Source organism: Mustela nigripes, chromosome 14 (genome assembly GCF_022355385.1).
Source record: "Mustela nigripes isolate SB6536 chromosome 14, MUSNIG.SB6536, whole genome shotgun sequence".
Lineage (NCBI taxonomy): Eukaryota > Metazoa > Chordata > Mammalia > Carnivora > Mustelidae > Mustela > Mustela nigripes.
The window spans coordinates 20,117,770-20,142,352 of NC_081570.1; the positions used below are offsets into that span (position 1 = coordinate 20,117,770).

General features: G+C 58.0%; 1 protein-coding gene across 7 annotated transcripts in view; it reads right to left on the reverse strand.

The window, feature by feature from the left end:
* Nucleotides 1-1,267: 1,267 nt before the first annotated feature.
* The window catches only part of AHDC1 (AT-hook DNA binding motif containing 1), a 63,493-nt gene continuing 40,177 nt past the window's right edge, over nt 1,268-24,583 (reverse strand). For 5 of the 7 annotated variants that reach the window (XM_059376824.1, XM_059376823.1, XM_059376822.1 and 2 more), the window contains 6 exons: nt 21,776-21,954; nt 21,326-21,402; nt 16,505-16,616; nt 16,327-16,364; nt 11,010-15,926; nt 1,268-1,335 (listed from right to left, as the gene is read on the reverse strand). In XM_059376824.1, the coding sequence (XP_059232807.1) occupies nt 11,053-15,852 (4,800 nt within the window). In that variant the 5' untranslated portion in view covers nt 15,853-15,926; nt 16,327-16,364; nt 16,505-16,616; nt 21,326-21,402; nt 21,776-21,954 and the 3' untranslated portion in view covers nt 1,268-1,335; nt 11,010-11,052. Of the gene's footprint in view, nt 1,336-11,009; nt 15,927-16,326; nt 16,365-16,495; nt 16,617-21,325; nt 21,403-21,775; nt 21,955-24,583 lie in introns of all 7 variants that reach the window. The other 2 variants (XM_059376826.1, XM_059376821.1) reach the window with 2 other exon arrangements.

A 24,583-nucleotide genomic window follows, 5' to 3' on the forward strand; every position in this document is an offset into this window, starting at 1 on the left:
GGGGTGGGGTGGGAGGTTGGGGGAACCAGGTGGTGGGTATTAGAGAGGGCACGGATTGCATGGAGCACTGGGTGTGGTGCAAAAACAATGAATACTGTTACGCTGAAAAAAAAAAATTAAAAAGAAAAAAGAAAAAAGGGCTGGAGTCAAGAGACCTGGGATCTAGGATGGAATGAGAGGGTCCAGAAGCAAAGAAACTTCGAGACCTGATTTATAACAGGGATCCCTCCAGGAGAGGACACATAGGACTTGAGGGGAGAAGGGGAGAAGAGGGGTCTAAGATGCCAGCATTCCCGTACTTGTGGGATCCTAGGACATGGGACACAACATGGGTTTCAGAATCAGGGGAGACCCAGGACCAAGACAGGGTCTAGGAGGCAGAATCCCTGGGTCTGGGACCTAAAGCATGGGCAGGGGCCAAGAAGCCCTGGGGAGCAGGCTGGGATCCCCTTGCGGCAGGGGAGACCCAGGGCCTGGGCTGTAATCTGGGAGGGGTCTGGTACCCTCCAATGCAAAGCTGTCTCAGATCTCTGGCAGAAGGTGGGAACACATGAAGGGGTATTTCAATTCTGGGGAGCCAGTGTCTGGTGACAAAACCCAACCATGCCTTCCATTCCATCCACCCTTCACTCACCCCCTCACCCCCTTTCACAAGACACGAGGTGTTTTTTTTTTTTTTTTTTTTTTTGCTTTTTTTCATTTCTTTTTAATACAAACTTGGATCTTTGGGTGTGTCCTGCCAAAACAGAAAACAACAACAACAACAGAAGAGAAAACCCAAAAGAGTGAAAAATAAGAAAGAAAGGGAAAAAAAAAAGCTCCCGCAAGAGGTTCTGCCCCTCCCCCCCACCATGCGAATTTGCACACCACGGGACCACAGCAGGTTTACAGAATGCAATATACAATCCACGATTTATAATAAAACAGTATATACAATAAATAGGATATTGTTCATTTTTGTCAAACGACCTGTAGATAAATGTCTCAGTGCATACTTGCAGGGGCTCTGGACACCTCGGGGGGCCCCCGCTCGCAACCTCTTGCACACGCTCGCGCGCTCTCTCGCTCTCTCTCTTTTTTTTTTTTGTCTTTTTCTAAAACTGTGTTTTGTTTTTAAGTTTTGTACATTTTTAAAAAGTATTTACAATTGCTGGTTTTGTGCAGAAAGGGCTCACCTTCGGCTTCTGCGTGGAGGAGATGGGCGGGGAGGGGTGGGGTGGGGAGATGGTAGTGCAAGGGGGACAGGTGGGGTGGGGGGGGAGGTGGAGGGGCAAGCGCTCCTGCCAGAGGACAATGCGGACGCTGGGAGGGATCTTGGCGTTGGTTTTCTGAAAGCTGCAAAGAAACACAAAAGAAGAAGCAGAAGTCAGTGGTGGGCACAGACACTGAGCTCTAAGAACAGAGAGGCTAAGAGTGGGACCCCCACTCAGTTCCTACCAGGATTCTGGGAGAAGCTAATCACATTGTTCCTTCTCCCGGAGCACTCCAAATAGCCCCTAGTGAGACAATGGACTGTTCCTGGTCTTCTCGGAACTCAGGTTCCCCATTTGTTAAACAGGTCTGTATCCACAGCCCGCCTCCCTGAGAGGGGAAGGAGGCTCCTGGCGAGGGGTTGGGTTTCCGGGCAGCGCAATCTGCCAGAGACTTGGGCTCTTGAGTCAGACACAGCTGAGTTCGAATGCCAGCACCACCCCTGGACAGCTCTAGGATGCTGGGCAAGTCAGTGCATCTCCATGAGCCTCAGTTTACTCATCTGTAAAAAGTTGATAATCAAACTATCCCATAGGTTTGTTGGGAGGATTCAGAGGCTTAAGATGGCTTAAGCCTGGTACAGGAAACATAAGAAATGATGCTGATTATACACCATTATTATTTTCCTGGGGCCTGAGCCAGCTAGGTGCCCCAAGCCTCGGTTTCCTCATGTAACAATGAGTTTAGTAATTCCTCCAAGCTAGGCTATTTGAGGAATGACACAGTGGGGAGCAAAGGGCTTGAGCACAGACAGGTATGAACTGCACACCTGTGCACTTTCATTTCTTCTAATTCCAACCCTTTCCCTGTGCCCTCCAATGCCGTTCGGTTCCTTCCAAAGGCAAGGTGACGGGGATGTTTGTCTGAATAAAGGAATAAAGAAATGGCCTAACACAATACCATCTGTGTTTGGCTGCTGAGGCTCAGAAACTTCCAAGCTCCCAGACCCTACAGTCACCAGATGCTGGAGCTCTGAAGTATCCCTTCTCCAGGCTTTGCAGAGGCTAGTGGGAAGATGCCCAGAGGGACAGGGATGGACTCCGTTATTCTCAAGACCCTGTCCCTGCACTCGGTGAGTGACCAGCCCACCAGAATTAAGGGGTGGGGGGAGCTACAACTGCCTTCTAACACCCCCTAGCAGAACACCCCCCCTCCCCCACGCCTGCAGGAAGCAGGCGGCCACAGAAAGCCTTTCCTCTTGTCCTTTCTTGGCTCCCCTTCCCAACAGGGCCACATTTAAATTCTGCTCAGCCTCGGCTGCTGTCTGCTGGGCAGTCAGCCCTGGGGAAGACTTTTGTCCTGAGGCTGGACTTGCCAGGACTCCCCCCACCCCCGACCCAAGGCCAGGGGAACCAGGTGGGCTCCCAATAGGTAGAGGCAGCCCCCATCCCAGTCTATCAGCCCAGGTGGCAAGCAGAGGCTGGAGGGAGCGAGGGAGCAGAGGATAGAGTATCCATCCAGGATGGAGGATGGAGCGGAGGATGGGGGAAGGGGTGCGCCTCTTAGGGTGCAGTTGCATCAGAACCGGGGCAAATGGTGGAAAAGCAGCTCTTGGGGCCAGGGGTGCCAATGGGATGGACAGTCCTCCAGTTCGGGTGATAAGCAGACCACCTGGAGCCATAAGGAGGGTATCCATTAGGGCCAGGACGACTATATCTGGGGAATGTGTTCAGCCAGGGCGTGGGGGGGGGTGGGCTAGAGGCCTTTTCTGTAGGGCAGCTTTACTTCGGCTGAAGAACAGCTGCCAAGCTAAGGAACCTCTGCTGGGGCGACAGGTAGAGTGTGCCTGGGTGACAAGTGAGGGGGAGATTCAGGACCGGCTGCCCCAAACCACTCAGCAAGTGGACTATACTAAGCCCCAGCCTTCCCTGCTCCCCAGAAGGGCCCCGGGGCAGGCTGGGAGCCTCTGCACAAATCCCTGTTGCCCCCGCCCCCTCCGGCCCTTAGCCACTGCCAGTGACCCTCTCCAAGCCAGGTCTCCATGGTGATCTCAGCCCAGCAGGCAGCTCCTGCCAGAACTGTTCCCGCGGTGCCTGCGGCCAGGCAGCAGGGAGGCTTTTTCCGCCCTCTGCTCAGCCCTCCCTGTCTCACCTTCCTCCTCCCCCTGCCCTCCCCACCTTTCAGGACTTGGCCAGCATCTGGGGGATGGTGGGGATGGTGGGGGTGAGGGCTGGGGAGAGAATCAAATCCAGAGGGTCCTGAGCCGGGAGAAGGGAGGATCCCCCGTAGCCCCGTGAGACCCTGACCTCACTGGGTTCAACTCCACAAAACAGAACTAAGGCTGTGGTGCCAGGCGAGGCCCCACGCTGGGCAATGGGGACACAGCGCAGGAGGCAGATCTGGCCCCTGCCCTTGAGGGGCTCATGGAGTCTAGAGGGAAGCAAAGCAGACCCCAGAACCAGCAATCCCAAGGCAGAGAGATGGGGGAGGTGCCAAGGGATGTCCGGAGGGCTCCAGGAGCACCAAGCGGGGCACCTAACCCTGCCTTGGCAGGAGGAACCCTTGCTTTTCAGGCCACTATTGAGCACGGCGCCCAGCACACGCTGGGGTCGAGACGGTGCTGAATGAATGCCAGAGTGATGACCACTCTAAGTCTGAGCGGCTCGGCGCGGTCCAGCTCAGGTCTTGCACACCTCCAGGATGCCTCCTAAGGCCACCCTGTTACCATAGCTACTGGTGCACTTCTCATTCCCTTCCACGCTCCTCCAGGGCAGAGACCTGTATGCGGTACCTCTCTATCCCCAGTGCCAGCCTGAGCCTGGCGCCCCAGGACACCAGCCATTGTTCCTGAGACTTAACCTTTTAGTGCCTCTATAATCGAGGACTGCAGAGCCACATTCTACAGAGTCCTCAGGGCCCAGCAGTTTTATTGGCTGAGGTGCCGAGGTGGGAAGCGGTCTCTGCCTGTCAGGAGGGGCTGCACTGGGAGCATCATCAGGGGCTACCTGAGCAGGCACTCACAGTGCTCAGCTCACGTATAAATCAGGCCGTCCACGGAGAGCAGCTCTCCCCCCAGAAGGCGCACACATCCGTGCACTCATTCCAGCGACCAGCAGACAGGTATTCACGCCCACTGACTGCCAGGCCGGGAGCTATGGTCTCACTTCCACCTGCAGATCTCTGCCCTCCAGAAAGGGGTCTAACACAAACAAGGCAGTAGAGCAGAAGTCAGAGAGAACGCGTGAGCATCTGAGCTGGGTGTGCTGTGTCACCTAGGGCAAGTCCTCTCCCTCTCTGGGATTCAGTCTTTAAGTAAAGTAGGGGGCTGAACAGGTCATGGGGGAGCTGAGGAAGACAGGGAACATGCACAGCAGTGAGCAACCAGACTAAAGGAGCCGATGATGTGGTGAGGACATTCCTGGGAAGGGCTGTCATGGATGCATAAAGGGCTGGAGATTAAGTGGGCCTGGGAAAGATCCTGGAGCGCTTCTTGGAGGAGGTGACACGTGAATGAAAGATAGGAACTGACAGGTGGGAGATGGATGGTGGGCAGGAAAGGGGGAGCCCAGACCAGGGAAAGCTAGGGACAAGGCACAGGGCACACTGGGGTAAAGAAAGCTCCCTCCTAATTCCACATTCTAGGGCGGGAAAGGGATGGTATGTGAGGAGGAGGTCAGGGCAGAAAAGGAAGAGCAGAATATCTGGAATACCAGGCTAGTGGCTGGGCCCTTACTTTGCAGGCAAGGAGACTGGAGGGGCGGGGCGGGGCGGGTGTGTGTGTGTGTGTGGAGGGGATGCAGTCGACAGATGGGAAGCAATGGAGGCACAGGAGAAAATGGGCTGGAATCCATTCATCCAGTAAATATCTGGGGGACTCCAGACACCATGCGTCCAGAAATGCTGAAGAACTAGCACTCTGGGGGCCACAATGAGGGGAACAGATGGGGGCTGGGGGCAGGTTTCAGGGCAGCAACACGGCAGCCACTGGATGACTGACCCAGGACTACAGTTCTGAAGCTTTAAATTTGTTCAAGACCCACTTTCTCTTTTTTCACTTTCTTTTTTTAAAAAAATAAAATAGGCGGGGCACTGGGGTAGTTCAGTGGGTTGAGCCTCTGCCTTTGGCTCAGGTCATAATCTCAGGGTCCTGGGATGAGCAGGGAGCCTGCTTCCCCCCCCCCCCCCCCCCCCGCCTGCTGCTCTGTCTACTTGTGTTCTTTCTCTCTGTTAAATAAATAAATAAAATCTTAAAAAAAAAAAAAAAAAAGGCTCAGAGCACCTGGGTGGCTCCGTGGGTTGGGCCTCTGCCTTCGGCTTGGGTGGTGATCTCAGGGTCTTGGGCTCCAGTCCTGCATCGGGCTCTCTACTCAGCAGGGAGCCTGCTTCCCTTCCTCTCTCTCTGCCTGCCTCTCTGCCTACTTGTGATCTCTCTCTCTGTTACATGAAGAAATAAAAAAATCTTGAAAAATAAATAAATAAATAAATAAATAAATTAAAATAAAATAGGCTCTACATCCAGCGCAGGGCTTGAATTCATAACCCAGAGATCAACACCCGAGCTGAGATCAAGAATCGGACACTTAACCGACGCCCCCAAGACTCATTTTCTGATTTTCTGGCTCCAGGAAGCTTTTGCAGCCTGCCCTGCTCATGGTTCAAGGTGGGGGGTCCCTGGAATTTCCAGGGGGCCCATTTCAGACCCTGTCCTGGAGAATGATGCTCCCACGGAGACTTTCAGTGGACACCTGTTGACAGCCCGTGAACTCCACGAGGGCAGGACACCGCTGGTCGCATTCAGTGGTCTCCCCAGCAGCAGATATAGTGCCTGGCCTGGGGCAGGTGGCTGGTGTTCACGTGTGTTGAGCACAGACTTAACCTACTTCGCCCTGCCCTCTAGCACAGAGGGCACTACGGCAGCAAAAGTGATGGCGACAAAGATGGCAAGTCCACCAAGATATAACCATGGCGTGTTTACAAAGACACGAGGCACCGAGAGAGGGGATTGATGTAAGGACCTGCGTGGGAAGGGTTTCTGGCTGACGGGGGTCATGTAGAGGTCTGGGTCCTGCTGCCCATCAGGCTTTAGGTCCCTTGGCAGGGGGCAGGGTGTATATGTATTGGTGACTTACCTTGCCTCGGGGGCCCCCCAGGGAGGAATCAGCCCAGTTGCTAAGGCCAAAAACTAGGTGGTGATTCAGAGCCTCCCACCAAAGGACCCACACCCACGTGAGACACAAAATCCTTCCTACGAGACAACAGGGACAGCAGGTGAAGGAGGCTGGCTACCCACAGAGTCCTGAGCGAGGAGGAAAGGGTCAGAGGTGTGTATGAGTCACACAGACTGGGTGACAGAATTCAGCTGGTGGGAGGCATTCGTCCACCCATGTACCATCCACTGACTACATGCTTACTGTGTGCCAGGGACCGGGCTTCATGGGTAATCTCATTAATTCTCACTAGAGACACAGCAAGGTGATGTGACTCACCAGGTCACGTAACTGGTAAGGGATGGAACCAGGCCCTGCACAAACGCTGGTCTGTGCCTCCGGCATGCTCCTCGCTGGCCCCCTCCATTTCCAGGGCCTCACTCCCTTGGGCTCTTCCGGGTCCACAGGGATGTGGGGAGATGGGAGAGGAGGAGTGTGAGAGAGTATGTTCACAGGGAGATTGTATTTCCAGGAAATGAAGGCTTAGAACAAGAAGGCTTGGCCTGAAAATGGCCGCGGGAGAGGCAAGACATAGGATGGGAGGGAGGACGACCTCAGAGTGTGAAGAGAAGCCCACAAGAGGCAGGGCAGGGATGGCTGACCCCTGATGTGAGGGCTCCTTGCTCAGAGCCAGAGGCAAGATCAAGTGACCTCTTAAGGCTTCAAGACGCAGAAGAGACAAAGCCCGGAGCAACTGGGGCCTGGCCCAGGTCCGGGCATGCCTGCTGACCCTGGTTGGCCGGAGGCCTTGGAAACTGCTTCCTGCTCTGGTTGGGCCCCAGGCTGGTGTAACCTTGGAGGACCTGTGACATTTCTCTTGGCCTCAGGTCCATGCCGGAGAGGGAATAAGGCGGAGAGGGGGACTCCTGAGCACCTTGGAGGGCCCTTCCCAATGGCACAGGGTGTGGTAGGACTGACTTCAGCTATGAGGGCCCAATGTGGAGTCGGTCTCCCTAGCTGGGTTTTCCACCTCAGGGTCTGGAGAGGTCTGCGCTGGGACCCCAGCACTCCCCGCCCTCTTCCTCTTCCCTCTGTTCTACCAGCTCAGCTCCCAGACCAAGGGGGTCCCACATTCTCCATTCTGGCTCCCTTGGGCTTTCCTCTTCTAATTCATAGTGGGGTGTGACCCTCCCCTTGCCCACAGTTACCTCTGCCTAGAACACCTTTCCCCTCAAGTCTCTGTCCATCCAAATCTTGCCTATTCAAAGCTGAGCTTAAATGCAGCGTCTTCCACAGAACCTCAAAATCCGCTTAAAATGTCAGACCCAGCGTACCTGGGTGGCTCATCTGGTTGGGCAACTGCCTTTGGCTCAGGTCATGATCCAAAGTCCCGGAATTGACTCCCGCATTGGGCTCCCTTCTCGGCGGGGGGTCTGCTTCTCCCTCTGACCCTCCCCCCCATGCTTTCTCTCTCGCTTTCAAATAAATAAAATCTTAAAAAATAAAATAAAATGTCAGACCCTGAAACATTTGAGTGTCCAACCAAAGTGTCATTTTGCAGATGGGGAATCAGTAGGTGTGGGGTGTTCAAAAAGTGGTATGGCAGGGTACCCAGGTTCTGGGTGGGAGGGGCATTACTGGGTTCGAATCCCGACTCCACCAGACTAACTTTGGATCCCCTGGGCAAGCTTCCCAGCTGCACCCACTTCCTCAACTCTCTGATGGGGTGACAAGGGGCAGGCACTACCGTTTCCAGCCTGCCATGAAGGCTTAGTGGGGCAGTGTTGCATGAAGGGCCCAGCACAGACGTAGGTCCCTTTTTTCACCAAAAACTCTTGAGAGATGACCTGTGACCTGAACACCCACCTTCCTAGTACACAAACTTTGTTTCTCCCTGCCTTTGGGCACCTGCCACTTGCCACCAGCTGTTTTCCGGTTCTTTGTGTACCTGTTTTATCTTCCCGGGGTGGATGCTGAACTCTTGAGGACAGGACCGTGTCTGCTTTGTCTCCTCTGTGCCTGGCATCAGGACAGGCAGCAAAAGGCTCAAGATGTGGGGTGGAGCTGAACCCGTGCTTCTCCAGTGCCCCACACCCAAATGCTCACTGCCTGCTGGCGAATGAGGTCTCCCTCCTTCAGCCCTTGCTCTGGGGCGGGGGGTGTGTGTGTGCTGTATGTGTGGGTATGGGGGTTAGCCTTCTAGCTGATAACTTCAGTGGCTCCCCACTGGGTTTGGAATATAGTTCAAACTCCTTCCGGTGCCCTGCCCACATGATCTGACCCTGCCTGCTTTGCCTGCTCACTCAATGAGTAATTACTATCCTCTTATCGGTTCCTCAAGGTTGAGCTCCTTCCTGCCCCCCGCTTCACCCACTGCTGTTCCCTCTGCCCAGAATGCCCTTCCCACTCCCTGTCTAGCCGGTGTCCCTTCATCCTTCAGGTGTCGACCTCAGGATCTGGTCAGCCTGCTGCAGGCTCCCGAAATCTCCTCGCAGCCCTTCCTATGATAATCCTTACCAAATGCCTTGTGTCAGCCTACATACTGTCTTTCTCTCTCAACTGAAAGCCCTCTGAGGACCAGGACTTCATCTGTGGTGCTAAGTGGGGTGTCCCCAATGCCTGCTTCGTGGCAGGGGATGGACAGATGTCTCCAGAACTGAATGCATCAGTCTGACGACAGCACTATCAACTCCCAGCCCTGAGTGGGGAGTGTGGCCAGAATGTGGGGCTGGATGGCATCCCAGTTCCTCCTGTGTTCAGGCCTCACTGGATGGTTCCATTATGTATCTCACTGAGCTGTGACCTGCTCAAACACCCAGCCCCCACACTCGTTTTATTTTCCCATCCAGAGCCCAGGAGGAACGGTTTTTGGATTATTTCACATTTCTGGATTATCCACGAGACATCTCCCCTCCAGTGAGGAGGATCAAGAGTTTGACATTTTAAACCCTAAGCAGCTTCTCCCTGGCCTGCTTCAGATCTGCAGCTCTGCGGCTTGCAGTGAGGCGCATGGGGAATGGAAGGCCATTTTAATCTTGGCCTGGCTTCATTAGGAGGAAAATATGCTGCCAAAAAAAAAAAAAAAAGGAAAAAAAAAAAAGAGAAAGTTTGGTCCACTGTCCATGCCACGCAGAATTGCAAAACCTACAAGATTATCAAAGCCAAATTTCTTGAACAGATGGGGAAACAGAGGCCCAGGGCCAGAGGGAGTAAAAGTGTGGTCAAGGACACGAAGCATGTTGATGGCCAATTGGGGAATGGTCCTTCCCTAGGCCTCCTAATTCCCACGTGCTGCCCCTGGCCACCTTCAGGCACCAAGGGACCTGGGGTCAGGCAGAAAGGGGATAATAAGTTTCCACTGACACGACTTCAGGACCTGGAGTCACCCTGGCCTTGAATGGCCTCCCCAGCACAGGGATGGGACTTTCCAGGAGCCCTGCTGTTCCTTCTCCAGGAAGAGGCTCTCCCAAGAGGCTGCGGTGGCAGCAGGGGTGGAGGGCGAAGGGCTCAGACAGGCCCCTAGGCCACTTCCCCAGCACCCACCACATCCGGGGCAATTCTGTCCAAACAGAACTGTCCAAGCAGTGGGATCTGATAGGCCAGTTGTGGCTGTGTTTCCTGGAGCACCTTGTGCTTTGAAAAAATGATTCCTCTGACCTTGTCCCTTTTAACCCATTTTGGGGGCGTTTCCCCTCTTTTATTTTCCGTTTCTGAAAACAAAACCTTGAGAATACTAAAACTTTGACTCTACCTCATGAGGACACCATGCCTGATAAAACACAGGATCAAAACATCCAGCAAAATTTAACTGAACTCTTGGAAAAGCATTTGGCTGTAGGAAAGGGAGACTGGCTTTTCTTAGGCAGGAACTATCCAGCCTGGGGATGGAGCCGCTGGGTGGGTGGGGGCTGGTCAGGCACAAGCAGGACCTCAGCCTTCCTGGTCCACCTCCGGATCCCCATCCCACTTGCCTCCGACCACTGTGAGCCCCGCCTCGGGTCAGAGACAGTGAAAAATAATCTTTGGGTGGGCCCTGAAGGAGACCAGGAAAGATACTTCAGACCATTTTGTAAAGCCCTTGCAGAGTGTAACCAAGATATAGTGACCACACCCTCAGCCTGGCCCTGGCCAGGCACCCTGAAGTAAATGTGGCTCCTAGAGAAACTAGCTAGCCAGGCTGGGTCAGCACCCTGGGTGGGCCCTGGAGGCCAATTATCCACCCTGCTTCTTTCACTCTCCACTCATCTCCCACGGGGCCATGCAAATGTCCTCCCTGGCAAGAGGTCATGGGGTGAGTGTTTCCGGGGATTCAGGTAGCACCTGCCCAGGACCTAGCACAGGCAAGGGAAATAAATATTTGACGAACTGAACCAGATGGCCCCATCCAACCTAGGGTTCTCCAACCATCTCAGTTACTGAATGTCCGAGTGGGTTCCCCACCCGAGCACCCCACCTCTTCCCGAAGACTGTCCCCAACATCTAACCCCAGGCGCCTTCCTGAATCCCAACTTCCTCTTATTGGGGTGCCTGATCTTGTCCTTAAATCCTCCTTCTCACTTCTGTACCCCTTCCCCTTGCCCGAGTGCTAATGTCCTCATCGCCGCCCCCCCCGCCCTGCCCCGAGACGCCTACCCAGGCCTCTCCCCACTCTACCCACACCCCCAGACTCACCCAGGAACAAAACCTCGAGGTCCAGTCGGCATTTCAGTTGGCACTACAGGGAGGTGACGGTGAATGTGTCCTCGGGGTGAGGTTCCGCCATGGGCCCCAGGAAGCCGCTCTTGGGGCCCCCACCCAGGCCGGGATGCGCCTGCGGCATGAAGCCTGGATACCTGTAGGCGGTATCCTGCAGGGGCAGCAGCGAGTCCCTCGGCACAGGGGACAGGGTCAAGTCACTAAGGAGCGGGCAGCCATAGCCAGCGGCGGCGGCGGCAGGGCCACGGGGTGGGCCAGGTGGCCGGGCCATCTCCAGTGGCTCCTTGTCGGCCTTGGGTGTGGCTGGCGGGCTAGCCAGGTGTGGGGCACTGAGGCACGCGGCCTCCGTCCTGCCCAGGAAGTCAGCCAGCAGCCCCGTACCCACCTTCCCTTCATAGGGTGGGCTGCGGGCAGCTGAGCCTGGCGGGTACCAATAAGCTGTGCCCTTGCAGCTGGGGGAGTCGTAGTGGGGCTGGCCCAGTGGCAGGTCCCGGCAGCTAAGGTGGGCCTGGGCAGCAGCCGCGTGGCCCAGACTGGCCCCCTGGAGCCCATGTTTGAGGGGCTCACAGGCAGCCAGCTTTGTGGGTGGCGGCCGCAGTTCTTCCTTGAAGCCCAGCGTGGGTGAGCAGGTGGGTGAGTACGCCTTCTGCAGACCAGCGTCAAACACCGTGGGTGGGTGCGCCAGAGGTGGGAAATGCTTGCCGTCTAGGTCAGGGGCACCCAGGCTGGGCGAGTCGCAGTGGAAGCCTTGGCCGAAGGTGCCGTCAGAAGGAGTGGACGGGTTCATGGAGTAGGGTCCCATGAAGTCACAAGGGTCTCGCTCACCCACACCGAAGGCCCGCGACTGGGAGGGCAGTGGCGACATGCTGCTGTCCCCACTGTAGTAGTCCAGGCCGAGGTCTGGGCTGTCCTGGAACAGGGGGTTGACGGGCTGTGGCTTGGGGATAAACTTGGCTTTGGCGGCTGCCCCGCCCCGCTCCTTCTTAGCTGAGCAGGCCCCACCACCCCGTCCACCTCGCGGCTGCCGGGGCCCGGTGCTCCGTTTGGATGGGTAGCCTGAGGCAGTGGCTGAGGCAGAGGACGGGAAGCCCAGGTGTGAGGCCTCGAATAGGTCCACCTTCTTCCGCCGTCCACGGCCCGGCTTTGAGCTGCTCTGGAAGAGGACGCTCTGGTTCCAGTTGTAGCCGGGGGCAGATGATGCCTCGTTCCAGTCCATCATCAGTTTCTCCAGGCTGGATAGGCTTGACTGGCCCTCGCTGCTCGAGGCCTCGCTGTTGGCGCGCCGGAAACCGCCGCCGACCGGCTGATTGAACTGGGTGCTGTCGGAGGACGATTCCGAGAAGGTCTCGGACACAGCCGTCTGCTGCTTCACTTTCTGCGGCGTGTAGTTGGAGATGTCCAGGATCACGTTGGGCTCGCTGACATGGCAGTCGAAACCAGGATTGTAGAGCTGACTAAAGGCCTCTGAGGCCCAGTCCAGGCCTCCATAGCCCTGCCGGAAAGGCCACTGAGAAGCCCCCGCAAACTGCCGACAGTTTTCAGGCGAGGGCTGGAAGGAGGACGAGGAGGAGGAGGCGGCAGAGGCAGCAGAGGTGGCCGAGGCCGTGGTGCCCTTGGGTACCATGTAGCCACCGGGAGAGACGGTGCTGGCCCGGCTGTCACAGCGCAGGGGTGTGGGGGCGGACCCGGAGAAGGGGGCCCCCTCAGAGCTGTTGAAGAAGGAGGCCTTGCCGGGTGGCAGGCAAGGGCCACCCGTGGGCGGTGGGGCGTAGCCGGCGCTGTGGGCGCTGCTGGGAGAGGCAGGCAGGCTATTGCCACTGCCGTAGGCGAAGCTGCAGTCCTTGCTGTTAGCACAGTCCTGGCCCGTGAAGGGCTTTGCTGGGGCGAAAACGCTCTGTCCGGCCCCATAGCCACCGTACTGAGGTGGGTAGGTGGTGGCGGGCGGGTGGGCGGTAGGCGAGCGGGCCACAGCTGACGGCGGGGGAGCCAGCTTTGGGAAGGTCTCGGATGCCCGGCAGTCTGAAGTGGCTGGAGTTATCCCGTAGCTTGCCGCCCGGCCTGGCGGGAAGGTCTGGCGAGTGGGCAGGACGGGCTGGAAGGAGGGGTCCGCACCGGCCCCGCCGCTGCCCACGGCCACCGGGCTGGCCTTGGCCCCCCGGCTGGGGAAGGTGGCCAGGCCCCGCTGGGCAGGTAGGGTGCTGGTGGGGGGCCCTGCGTAGGCGCCTGATGCCTTCCGGGACTCGGGACGAGAGGCTGAGAGGGCGAAGTCTAAGAGGTCGGAGGAGTCATCCGAATCGAGCAGTGAGCGGAAGTAGCCGGTGAAGAGGTTCTGGCGCTCCTGGCTGAGCTCGGTCTGGCCCGCGGGCGCGCTGGTACCGTAGTAGCTGCTGCGGCCCGAGGCCCCACTCTCAAGCCCAGTGGAGGCAAAGGCCTGGGCCTCGGTCCCCTGGAACCCACAGTTTCGGCCAGCTTGCCCGCCTGGGTGCCCATGGTGAGGGGCCCAGCCACCACCCTTGTCCCCGGCCCACTCAGCGCCAGCCTCCCCAAAGCCTGGGCCACTAGGCACCTGCTCTGGGAACAGAGTCCCATTCTTTCGGGACCGCCTTTTGCGTTTTGGCTTCCCGGTCATGGCATCCACCTCCCCTCGGCCCCTTTTGCGTGGGTGCCCCAATTCGGTGAGGCTGGGACCCCCAACACCAGCAGCTGCCACCGCCACCACTTTCTTTTTCTTGCCGATGCCCTCAAAGAAGTCACTGAAGGAGCATCGGGCCGCCTTGGCAGCGTGGCCCCCGCCCCGGCCACCGAAACCGCCTGCTTTACCGCCCCGCCGTCGGAAGCCCTGCACCCGGTGCAGAAAGTGGGAGATGCTCTGCGTGTCAGGTGCCTGGTGTACTGACTCGGGCTCGCTGGGTGTCCAGCAGCGGGGGGGTGAGCACCGCCCAGCGCACTGGCTCTGGCGGTTCAGGAAGGCCAGCTTGGCGAGCACGTCGGAGTACTCAGCCTTACTGTCATTGGCGTCTGCTGCATATGATGGCTGGGGGGAGGCCAACTTCTGCTTCCGCCGCCGCCGTTTCTTCACCTCCGGCATGGCCATGGTGGCCGCAGCCACGGTGGCCGCTTCCGCTGCGACCACTGCTGGCTCCTTGGGCTTGCCGGGACCCAGCAGCAGGTTCTTCGGAGGGCGGCCGCGCTTCCGCTTAAGAATAATGGGCATCTCCCCAGGGGGGAAGACCACTACCACGTTCCGTCCATTGTTCTTCATCTTCAGCAGTGGGGTGGGCTCCGCGGACACGCGCAGGCCCAGCTCCTTGCCCTCTACGCTCAGACTGCTGCTCAAAGAGGACACCTTGTAAGTGGTCTTGTTCCGCCGCCCCAGCGACACGGGGATTTTGGCCATCTTCACCACCATGCGCCGCACGCCCCGGCACTTGCCTCTGCGGGCGGGGACCACGGGAGTCTGGGAAGATTCTGGCTCCAGCTCTGGGACCGGGGCCGGGCCTGGCAGGGCGGGAGGTGGTGGAGGCGGTGGTGGCGGGGGCTCAGCCAAGGCGGCCGCCAGCCCCGTGGGCATAGGCAGGGGCAGCAGGCGGCCCTCCGGTCCGGTGTCAGCCTTGCGCCCCCGTCCAGCTTTCCGCCGGCGACACAGGATCTTTGGCCTATCAGTGCGCCGCAAGGCGTACTTGGGGTGACCCTCAGGCCCGTGGGGGCCATGGGGTGAACACAAGTCCAGGCGCAAGGGCTCACCCAACGGGCAGGGCCCCAGGGGCTGCTGAGGCTCCAGACGGCGGCCAGGGACGTCAAGCAACTTGGGCAGCGGGTCGAGTGCCTGAGGGTCGAGCAGCTGCGACTCCAGGGAGTCGGGCAGAGTATCCAGGGCCTGGAGCGCCAGGCCTGGTAGCCCCAGAGGATCAGCAAGGGGTTGCAGGGGTGGCAGCTCCAAAGCTTCCCCAAGCGGCTCTAGTGCCTGTGGGTCCAGGAAGCGGGGCTGGGGGTCCAGGAGCTGAGGCTCTGGCTCAGGAGATGGTGGCTCAAGGGCCTGGGCCTCCAGCAGCTGGGCCTCGGGGCAAGTGAGGGAGGCCAGCTCGCTGAGGATGTCGGCGTCAGCGAGTTCCGAGTAATCAGGGCCGTCTGGCTCAGGCTCCGGGGGCAGCCCGGTGGCCGCGGCTGTGGCTCCGGGACTGTGGCCTTGGCCAGGCTGGGGGCTGTCCCTAGGCTCGGGCTCAGGCTCATACAGGGGATGGCTGGGCCTCTCTGACTTGGCGTGGGGGGCAGCCCGCTCCTCGGGGCTGCGGATGCTGTTGGCCAGGCTGGGTGAGGAGAAGAAGCTGTACTGAAGGTCACCGGGGGGTGGGGCAGGGGGGCGGCTGAGTCTGAGGCCACCGCAGTCCAGGTGCACACCACTGTGCTGCAGGTCCTGGGAGAGCCGTGTCAGGTCCTTCATGATGTCAATCAACCGCACTACTGGACGCAGCTTCACCCGCCCGTTGTCCCAGCGCCGTCGGGAGCTGTTGCTGTCTCCCGCGGGGGTGGGGCAGCGGGCTTGGGAGACCGGACGGGCTGCCCTCGGGGGCAGCGGGTCGTCCCCCTTGGCAAGGACTGGTGGGCGCCGGGTGCTGGGGTCCCGGCGTGGGGGTGGGCGTGGGTTCTCAGAGAAGGTGTGGGCGAAGGCCTTGTCAGGTGGGCTGGCAGGGGGCCGGGTGGGAAGCAAGGGCCGTGGGGTGGGGGGGCCGCCGGGGTAGTACTTGGGCTCCCGGAGGTAGTCAGGAGAGCTGCACACGGCACTGGAAGTCACCACCAGGCCCTGGGGCTTCACACGCATCCTGACCTTGTCCTCCGCGGGCCGCCGGGCGGGGCCGGGGCTGACATGAGGGTGCGAGAAGCCGGGACCAGGACCTGTGGGGCAGGACGGGCAAGAAGGCCCTCATGGAACGCCCAAGACCTCGGCTTCCCACATCCTCAGGGAGGCCCTGCCACCCCTCCTGGGAGTCCCCTCAAACCCTATTCCCCGCTTTGACTTCCAGCCTTTTCCCGAACCACCGCATGCACCAGGAACCCCTCAGGGGCCCCAGTTCCACTTGTTGGAAGCTCACCCTCTTCTAGACCCTGGCTATGGGCTCAGAGAGAAGAGGATGCCTGCCTGGGCGAGGGAAGGCCATCAGCAGGCTGGGGTGACCACTCCATCCAGATCAAACTTAAGGAGAAGGCCAGGAAATCCTACCCAGGGCATGACCTCTTCCCTCTTACGCACCCACCACCTGCCCCCCACCTCCATTTCAGAAGCCCGGCCACTCACCCTCGGCTCTGCCGCCTGGGCTGTCACACTGGAGATCTCTGTGGGCGACAAGACAGGAAACAGGGGATCTGAATTGTCAGGTGGCCACAGCCTAACCATTTGTGCCCACTGGCCTGATCTCCTCCACACACCACCCCCAGCTCCCTGGTGCTCCCTCCAGGGCACGCACCCTGCTGACCTGGGAGAGAGAGGGCCCCCGTGCCTGGGGGCTCTGCCCGTTGCTGGCTGTCAGCCGGGGGTGCTGTGGAGCAACTTCGGCCTGAGCCCAGGCCTCGGGGTGTGGACAGCGCCTGGAAAGGACCATCGCAGCTCAGGTTTAGTGAGCACCTACTGCGCGCCAGGCGCTGGGCTGGAAGCTGTCCAGGCATCGTTTCACTTAATTCTTCATACAAATCCTGTGAGGTAGGGGCTATTAATAACCCCATCTTGCAGATGAAGAAATGGAGGCTCAGAGATGAAGGAACAGCATTCATTCATATACTCATTACTTATGGAGTGCCTACTTTGCACAAAGACCGGGTAGACAGACAGTGATCAGATAATCATAAATGATTTAATTATTAGTGGGATAAGAGCTGTAAAGAAAAAGTGAAGAGTGCCTCAGGTCAGAGGTGTGACAATCATACCAGGGAGTCAACAACAACAAAAGCTCACACACTTTGGGGACACTTTCTCTACTGCCAAACAGTGGGCTAATAAGCACTTTATGTGGATTATCTCATCTAAGCCCCCTGCAAACCTGAGATCAGTAGGATTACCATTCCCACCTTCACAGAGGAGGAAACCAGCCACTGGAAGGCGGTGAGTTCCACGAAGGCAGGGATTTCTATCTGTTCACTTCTGTGTGTATCTCCCAACACCGTGACCCGCATGTGGCCCATAAGGGTGCTTCAGGAAGTATTAACTGTTTCTTATAAATGAATGAATGAGGTGCAGAGAGCAATCAGCCCTGCCTTTTTCCCCGGTGGTTCTCTCTCATTCTTCTCGAGACCCAAAGCTGGGACCCAAGAAGGGTGTGGAGAGAGGGTGAGGGACAAGCACGTGGAAAGGGATGTTCTCTGCCCCTCTCCCACCTTTATCAGAGAGGCCCTCTCTGACTCCCCTCACTGTCCCCCGCCCCCCATCGCACCTCTGGCCACAGTCTGGCCCTTGCTGTGAACTCTCAGAGGCCTTTCTACTTCCCCTTCACACTATCTATCACAATTGCAACCAACTACTTGTATGACTGGCTTTTCGCGAGTCTCCCCCACAGAATGTGGGCCCTTCGTGGGCAGGCCCTGTGTCTGTCTTGTTTACCACTGTATCCTCTGACCCCAGGGCCTGGGCTTTGGATGCTACATAAATATTTACTGACTAACTCCCTGAGCTGGTCAGGGCAGAGCTGGGATTTCAATCCAGGCATGTCTGACTCCCAAGGGAGCCTGGGGACTCGGGGCCCTGACCACGGGGAGGGTCTGAAAGCTTGACCCCGATCACTTCTTAGTGTTTGGCTCTGACCTGACCCCCAGGGTCAACCCCCACTCCCACCCCCACCACACACACATGCAGACTCCCACCAGCTGCTCAGGAAGACCATGGAGTCGACTCAGGGACAAGATGGTGTGGAAAGGAACGCTCTTCTACTCTCCTGTGGTGGGCAGTGCTTTGCAACCTACAAAGCACTTCCACACATGTGACCCACTGAATCTCCCCAGCATCCCAGGAGGCAGGGCCGATTATCCCCATGGAGGCTCGGAGTGCTGGGTGTGGGACTTGCCTGAAGTCACATAGCTGCAAAGTGGCAGGATTCCTAAATCTGCCCCAAGCCCAAAGCCTGCTTCCCCTCCCAGCTCTGCAGCTCTCCCTCCGCCACTCCTGAAGGCGCTGCTCCTAGAGCTGAGGTTTAATTTAAGGCTGGGAGGAACCTTAAAATCTCCAAGCCAGTTGGCTTCCAAACCCTGGGCCTGGGGGAGCTGTGTAACATTCCAGATACCCAGGCCCTCGTCCAGAGGAGTCTGACTCACAGATCTGAAGGGACATCTGGGAATCTGTACTTTAAATCAGCTTGCTTCCTCATGGGTATCAGGTTCTGGTGCCACCTTGTGCTCTTCCCATTTTACAGATGAGGAAACTGAGATCCAAAGAGGGAAGGGCCTTTGCCCAAGGTCACAAAACGGCCTGGGGAGAGCCCTTCGGTTGCTTATCCAGACAGAACATCCCTCTGACCACTGTCCCTTTTCCCTCTGCAGTTCCCAGGCCTCGGTTGCCCGTCACTGTCCGGACTGCTCCATCACTCAGGGTCCTGCTCTTGCCCAGGTTGTAGGCTGTAGGCTGCAGACTGGCTCCTTCCAGGCCAGGCTCTCACCCACTGCTCTTGCAAGAAGGACTGTGAGTAACAGGTTCACGAAGGAGGGAACGGGCGCAGACCCTGGCCCCTCCAAGTCCCATTTCCAAAGGTATGGTTGACCCGTGGCTCCCAAGAGTCTTTGCGATGCCTCCCTTCCTGAGGGTGGGGCTCACCAAGCCTCCCTGCTCTGGAGACCTCCCACTTGGGGCCCTGAGGGTGTGATCTTGGCAGAAGGGAAAATCTCCTCTCCAGTGGTTGCTTCTGTTCCACGCCCCCCCCCTTGAAGACCTTTGGGCATGTCCTCCTGCCAGACCTCCTGACTCTGTCCACTGCGCTCTCCAGCAGCCTCCAGGATCTGAGGGAAGCGGCTGGCTCCCCTCCCCACCACACCCAGGCAGCCATTTTCTTGGACCCCTCCCAAGGGCACCACCTATCCCATGTCTGTGAACAAAGTCAAAAGGGTCCTTCTGTCTGACAGTGTGCTTCTGGGTCAGTGTGTCTGAGTCTGCCATGGGGACACCAACCGCCTGGGAGGGGGCTGGGGGCCCCAACCTGCTGTGCACAGTGCCGGGAAGCGCCAGCCCACATCCTTGAGTCCCCAGCCCCACCCTCCACCGCTGCGGCTGTGACCACCCCACCCCTTCCCCAGCCCGCCTCCCCCTCCCCCACCCACAGCCTCCCCAGGGGAGCCAGGCTGCCAGCCCCAGCTCTCACTTCCGGCCTCATGACCCTCTCTCCAGCCGGCACACTCCTCCCCCCACACCATTTCCCTCCCAGCCTGGATTCAAGGCCCAGGGATGTCCTCAAAGGAAAAACAGTGTATCAAAGGGGCTATTACTACTGCTGTGAGCCCTCCCCTGTCACCTCCCTTTGGAGCCTTTATCCCCCAGGATCTGCAGCACCCTTCTCAATCTCCTTCTGCCCCCTCCCACCCACCCACTAGTGCCCAAAGATCTTCCAACCTGACTCCAGCCCAAAAGTCTACCAAAGAGGACACTGATGAAAATAATTAACAGCAGCTGTCACTTATTTGGTATTTAAACAGAGGCACAGAGAGGTTAAGTGATGCCCTTGAAGACAAACAGCCAGGACTTGGAAGAGCCCAAGTCTGAATTTGGATTTAACTCCTCCGGTGCAAACTTATTCACCGTCCAGAGAGTCAGCTCCCTCCCTTGCAGCCTCCTCCAACAGTCCCAACCCTCATCACCCGTTCTAATTTTTGACTTCTAATTTACCCCTTCCCAGCTTCTTCATCCCCTCCCACCTCAGTCATCCAAACGCACTACCCTCCCTCACCACTAGGTGTCCCCTTAGAGCCACTGATGCCCCCAAGGGGAAGCAAGTCCTGCCTGGCCTCCTAGAGTCATCAGCCCCCCCCACCCAACCCCACGGTATAGCACACCCCACCCCACCCTACCCCAGCCACACAGAGCTCCTTTGTGCAGCCCTCGCCCACCCCCTTCCTGCCCAGAGCGGGGCACCTGGCAAGCAGGTCTTCCTTAGACCCGCCCCTTGCCAGCCCCCTGCCCTGGGTGCCAGGTGTTGCAGGCACCACTGCCAGCTCTGGCTGAACCTGAGGGTCACCCTGCCGGGCGGCCCTCCCTTCCTCCCTCCGAGGTCACCCAGGGACTGCGCTTCCCGCCCTGCTCCACCCCCATCTCCTCCTGCCCTTGGCCCTTCCAGACTCCTGTCCTAGTCTTTCCTTCTGTCTCCCGGAGGACTCCCTCCTCCAGCCCCACCAGGCCCTCCCCACAGCCTCTCACCCCCGCCCACCTCCTTCCCCTGAGAGCTCCTCGGCCCGCCCCCCCTTCCCCGCCCAGGTCTGAAGAACTCCTCCTCCTGGAAAGTTGAAGCTGGAAAGGAAGTGACTTCAGCGATTTGGCCACAAGGCTGGGCACTGCTGAGACCAGCTCTGCTGAAGGCCTGCCCAGCCCACCTCCAAAGCACAAATGGATCCACACACACACACATACCACCCGCAAGTGTGCGCCCAGAACCCTGAACGCGAGCTTCCTGGGTGACATGCAGGGAGATCCCGTGTACACACTCCACACCGACAGAGTGTGCCCACATATCACCCCAGTGTGTTCAGATTCCTGGTTACACACCTATTCAGTGTGCACTAGCGCCCTGCACACATATACCATCTAGTGTGGCCCCCACCACTCTCCAGGACTCCCACACCTACCCAGGACACACTCTGAATGCTGCACTCAACACTCCCCTGTAGTTCCCTCAAATGTCCCCCAGCCCAGAGCACTTATGTAACTCCTGCATACAGAACCCTGTGTACCTAAGGACAGAGCCCTACACACCGGCTCACTCACAAGCCTGAGGGCTCGCACACACGATGCCCTGTGCATTTACAGTTGGGTACACAGAGCCCTGCATCCTTCCATAGCCACACCTCCCACCCTTACCATCCCAGGAGGCCCCACCCCTAGACCTCAGGCCCCAGGAATGCTCTTTTGGAGGCTGGGTGGAGTCCCCAAGCAGGCTGGGCTCTAGGGAGCTTCCTGGAGCCTGCAGGCTCCCTGTGTCAGTTCAGGGAGTTGCCTCTGCAGGGCAGGGCAGCCCCACCTGGCCTCTGGAGCCTGGGTGGGCTGATCAGGGCTGGGAACTGGGAGGCAGGTCCTAACCCCCACCCCACCTCCTAAGGATGACCTAGCCTACCTGAATTACCCAGGTCCTCTTGGCACCTCACTTTGGCCTCCCAGCTCTCTGCTTCCAGACTCCAGCAGACAGGGGTCCTGGGGGGGGGGGGGGTGGTCAGCAGCACACATCACGTACTCTGGTTTCTAACTCTGCCCTGAGTTCTGGTCACTGTCACAACCCTTTTCTCTTCCCAGTTCTCTCAGGCCCACAAGGTACTGAGAAGAGTCCCCAGACTAGGAGGCAGGACTCCAGGGGACTTGCCGCATAATCCATGGGCCTCAGTTCCCCTTTCTGGATAATGGGGAGTTTTGAATAAGTGGGGTTAATATATTCTGATTCTATAATGGGTGACTTTTTGGCCTAAGCCAGGGGTGGGGGATTCCTGCTAAGACTGAAAAGTCAGTCCCCCTGACCCTTACTTTCTGGGAGTGGCCCAGGCACAGAACTGGCTTCCCCGTACACTGTTACCTGAACAGGCTGTGTAGACAAGGTCTGGCTCAGCAGGAAAGGCCGGTCTTTGTCAGAGATTCCAGGGTGGTCTCTGAGGCAGCCTGAGAGTTGCCCCGAAACCGGGGCCCTCTGCACGCACTTAGCTGGGCAGGCTCTGGGGTCCAGGCCGATGGGTAGACAGGTAGGCAAGCTCCCATCTGTGGAAGCAAACACAACACCCAGGCATAAGCGTGGACACAGGAGGAGCCAGATAAAGGGACCAGGAGGCTAGCATGGCTGGGGTCCAGTCTCGCAGAAAATGAAATCACCTGCCACTGGGGAACTGCATACCTGTTGACACCCCAGATTGCTGGGAAGCAATATCTTTGTACATGTACGTAGGTACATGCATGAACCTGAACACACATGCATGGGAGCCAGACAGTCCTTGGCTCAACCTTCAGCGTATGATCTTGGGCAAGTCAGTTCACCTCTCTGGCTCTCAGTTTTCTCATCTATAAAGTGGGGCAATATTATGAATTGGGGAGGCATGATTTGGGGAAACCATATACGCTAACAGCTTATTCAGAATGCAGGTGTGAGAACTGCTATTTGAAGACATGGTAAATGCAGATTTCCAGGTGGTGTGTATAGGCTGCTGGCCTTCACTCTCCTCCACGGGCAACTGGTTAGGCCTCTTGTTTTCTTTAATAACCATGGCCCTTCTCACCCGCCTCCTGTTCTTGCACATTTGTCTGCCTCCCTGGGGTCTGTACTAGAGCCCAGAGGGGGTCTGGGAACCAGGCCTCATGGACTGCTTCGGGTTCCGGCTGCCTGGGAATTTGTATGTGTGGCACAGAGCATTCCTGTCTGGGTAAATACACCTGTATGTGGGCTCCTGGGTCTATGCAGCCTTCTGTGCATTTCTAAATGTGCATGTGTCCATGTGTGTTTAAGAATGTACACACATGGGATCCTATGTTTGCTCAGTATGGTGCATGTGGTTACCTGTGTATGTGTGTGTGTGAGAGAGAAGAGGTGATGTGTACCTGGGTTCAGCATCTTCAGTTATACGTGTGGCTGTGTTTATCTGGGTCTATTCAGCTCTGTGTGTGTATGTCCAGCTGAGCCTGTGTCTGCACGTCTGTGAGGCCACGGGAGCGTGTGTCAGCCCCTCTGGAGTCACCCCAACCCCAACTGTGGTGTGTGTCTGCAGGTGTACATGCTCCGCCCGTCTCTCTGCATCTCGCTGTGTCAGGAGCTAAACCGGCTTCTGCCTGTCTCCGAGCTCTCTGGATGCGTTGTGGTGGTGGTGGGGGGCGGTGCGTGTGGCTGATCCTCTGCTGTCCCTGCAGGTTTCCCATCTCGAGGCCTGTGACTGCCAGCACTGGTGTCACTGTGGATCAGTGTTACCTCCTGCTTTCTGGGCTTTCAGGGTCAAGGCTGACAGTGTGAATGGTCACGGTGTTCCCGTGGGTCAGTTCTGCTGGGGGTCACCGTGTGCCCGTGAGTGGGTCCTTGTATGCGTGTGTTGTATGCCCTCATCACTCAGGGCCTGCGTGTCAGTGGGTCCTTGGGCCATGTCCCTGTGTCTGCACCACAACAGCGACATGTCAGTGTCAACATGTGCGAGGGGGTCTGTGTGCCACGGTGTGCCTGGCAGCACAGCGGAGACTCAGTGTTTGTGCGGTGCCTTTGTGTATCTCCTCGGTCCGTGTGCGTGTGCGCGCGTGTGCATCGCATGCGAGAGACCCTTTGTGAAACAGTGTGTGTCTGTGTCACTGTTTGTGTGCCTGCCTCCGTCCTCCCTCCCTATCTCCTGCGTGCTCTCTCTCTCTGTAGGAGCCAGACAACTCCCCAAGCCTGGATTAGGGACAATTTATCCACAGGCAGAGAAGGAGAATTCCAACCTGCCAGAGCCTCCCTCCTCTGATCCATCCCCCCTTTCCCCGTGGTTGGGTGGGCACAGAAATGCAGCCCGGCAGCTCCCAAGCCCTCAGGGAGCCCCCACCTCTGCAGTTCCCTAGGGGCCCAGGAGGGCGGAAAAGATGGAAATCTGGGTGAACCCAGAGCCCTCCAGTGGGGGTGGACTGGCTGCCCCCCATCCAGGCCCCCAGAGCTCAGTGCATCTTGGCCCTGTTTTCCTACATATGGTGGTGGGGGGGGGCGGGGGGGGAGTCTGCATGGGGTCTGGCTGGCCCTGTGGGCTGGAGGGACCTCAAGAGCAAAGCTGCTCCCAGCCCCTCCACAACCTGATACTCCCCAACTGATAAACGCCAGCTTCCCCCCCACCCCCGAAATGGGAATAACTGGGGAACTTGCAACTGTGCCCGCATAGGCTGGGGGAGATGCTGGGAGTGGGGGTAGTGTGGTGGGGGGGAATGCAGCAAAGGGGGGCACAGGGGGGCTGAGCTGGGACTAAGGCTCCCTTCACGGTGCTCCAGGCGCAAGGCAGAATCACATGTTTCCCATTAGCTGCTCTGGCCTCCTTGTTCAGGGGGTGTTGGCTGGGGGAGATTTGTTCTGGTTGCAGACACCAGCCGAGACCACACAAGAGAGAGAGAGAGAGAGAGAGAGAGAAGGCAAGGGAGGAGGAGAGAGAGAGAAAGAGGGAGAGGAAGAGGTTGAAGCCCAGAGGGAGAGGAAGAGACACAGAGACACACAGAGGGAGAGAAGGTGAGACAGAGAGACATGAGAGACAGAGACAGGCAGTGACAGACAGAAACCGTGAGACAGGCAGGCAGGAACACAAAAGCAGAGAGGCAGAGCCTAGTGATGGGGAGGGGCTCACAGGGGTTGGGGGGCAGGGAGGTGGAGAGGCAGGTGGAGAGGCTGGTCAGAGGCTCA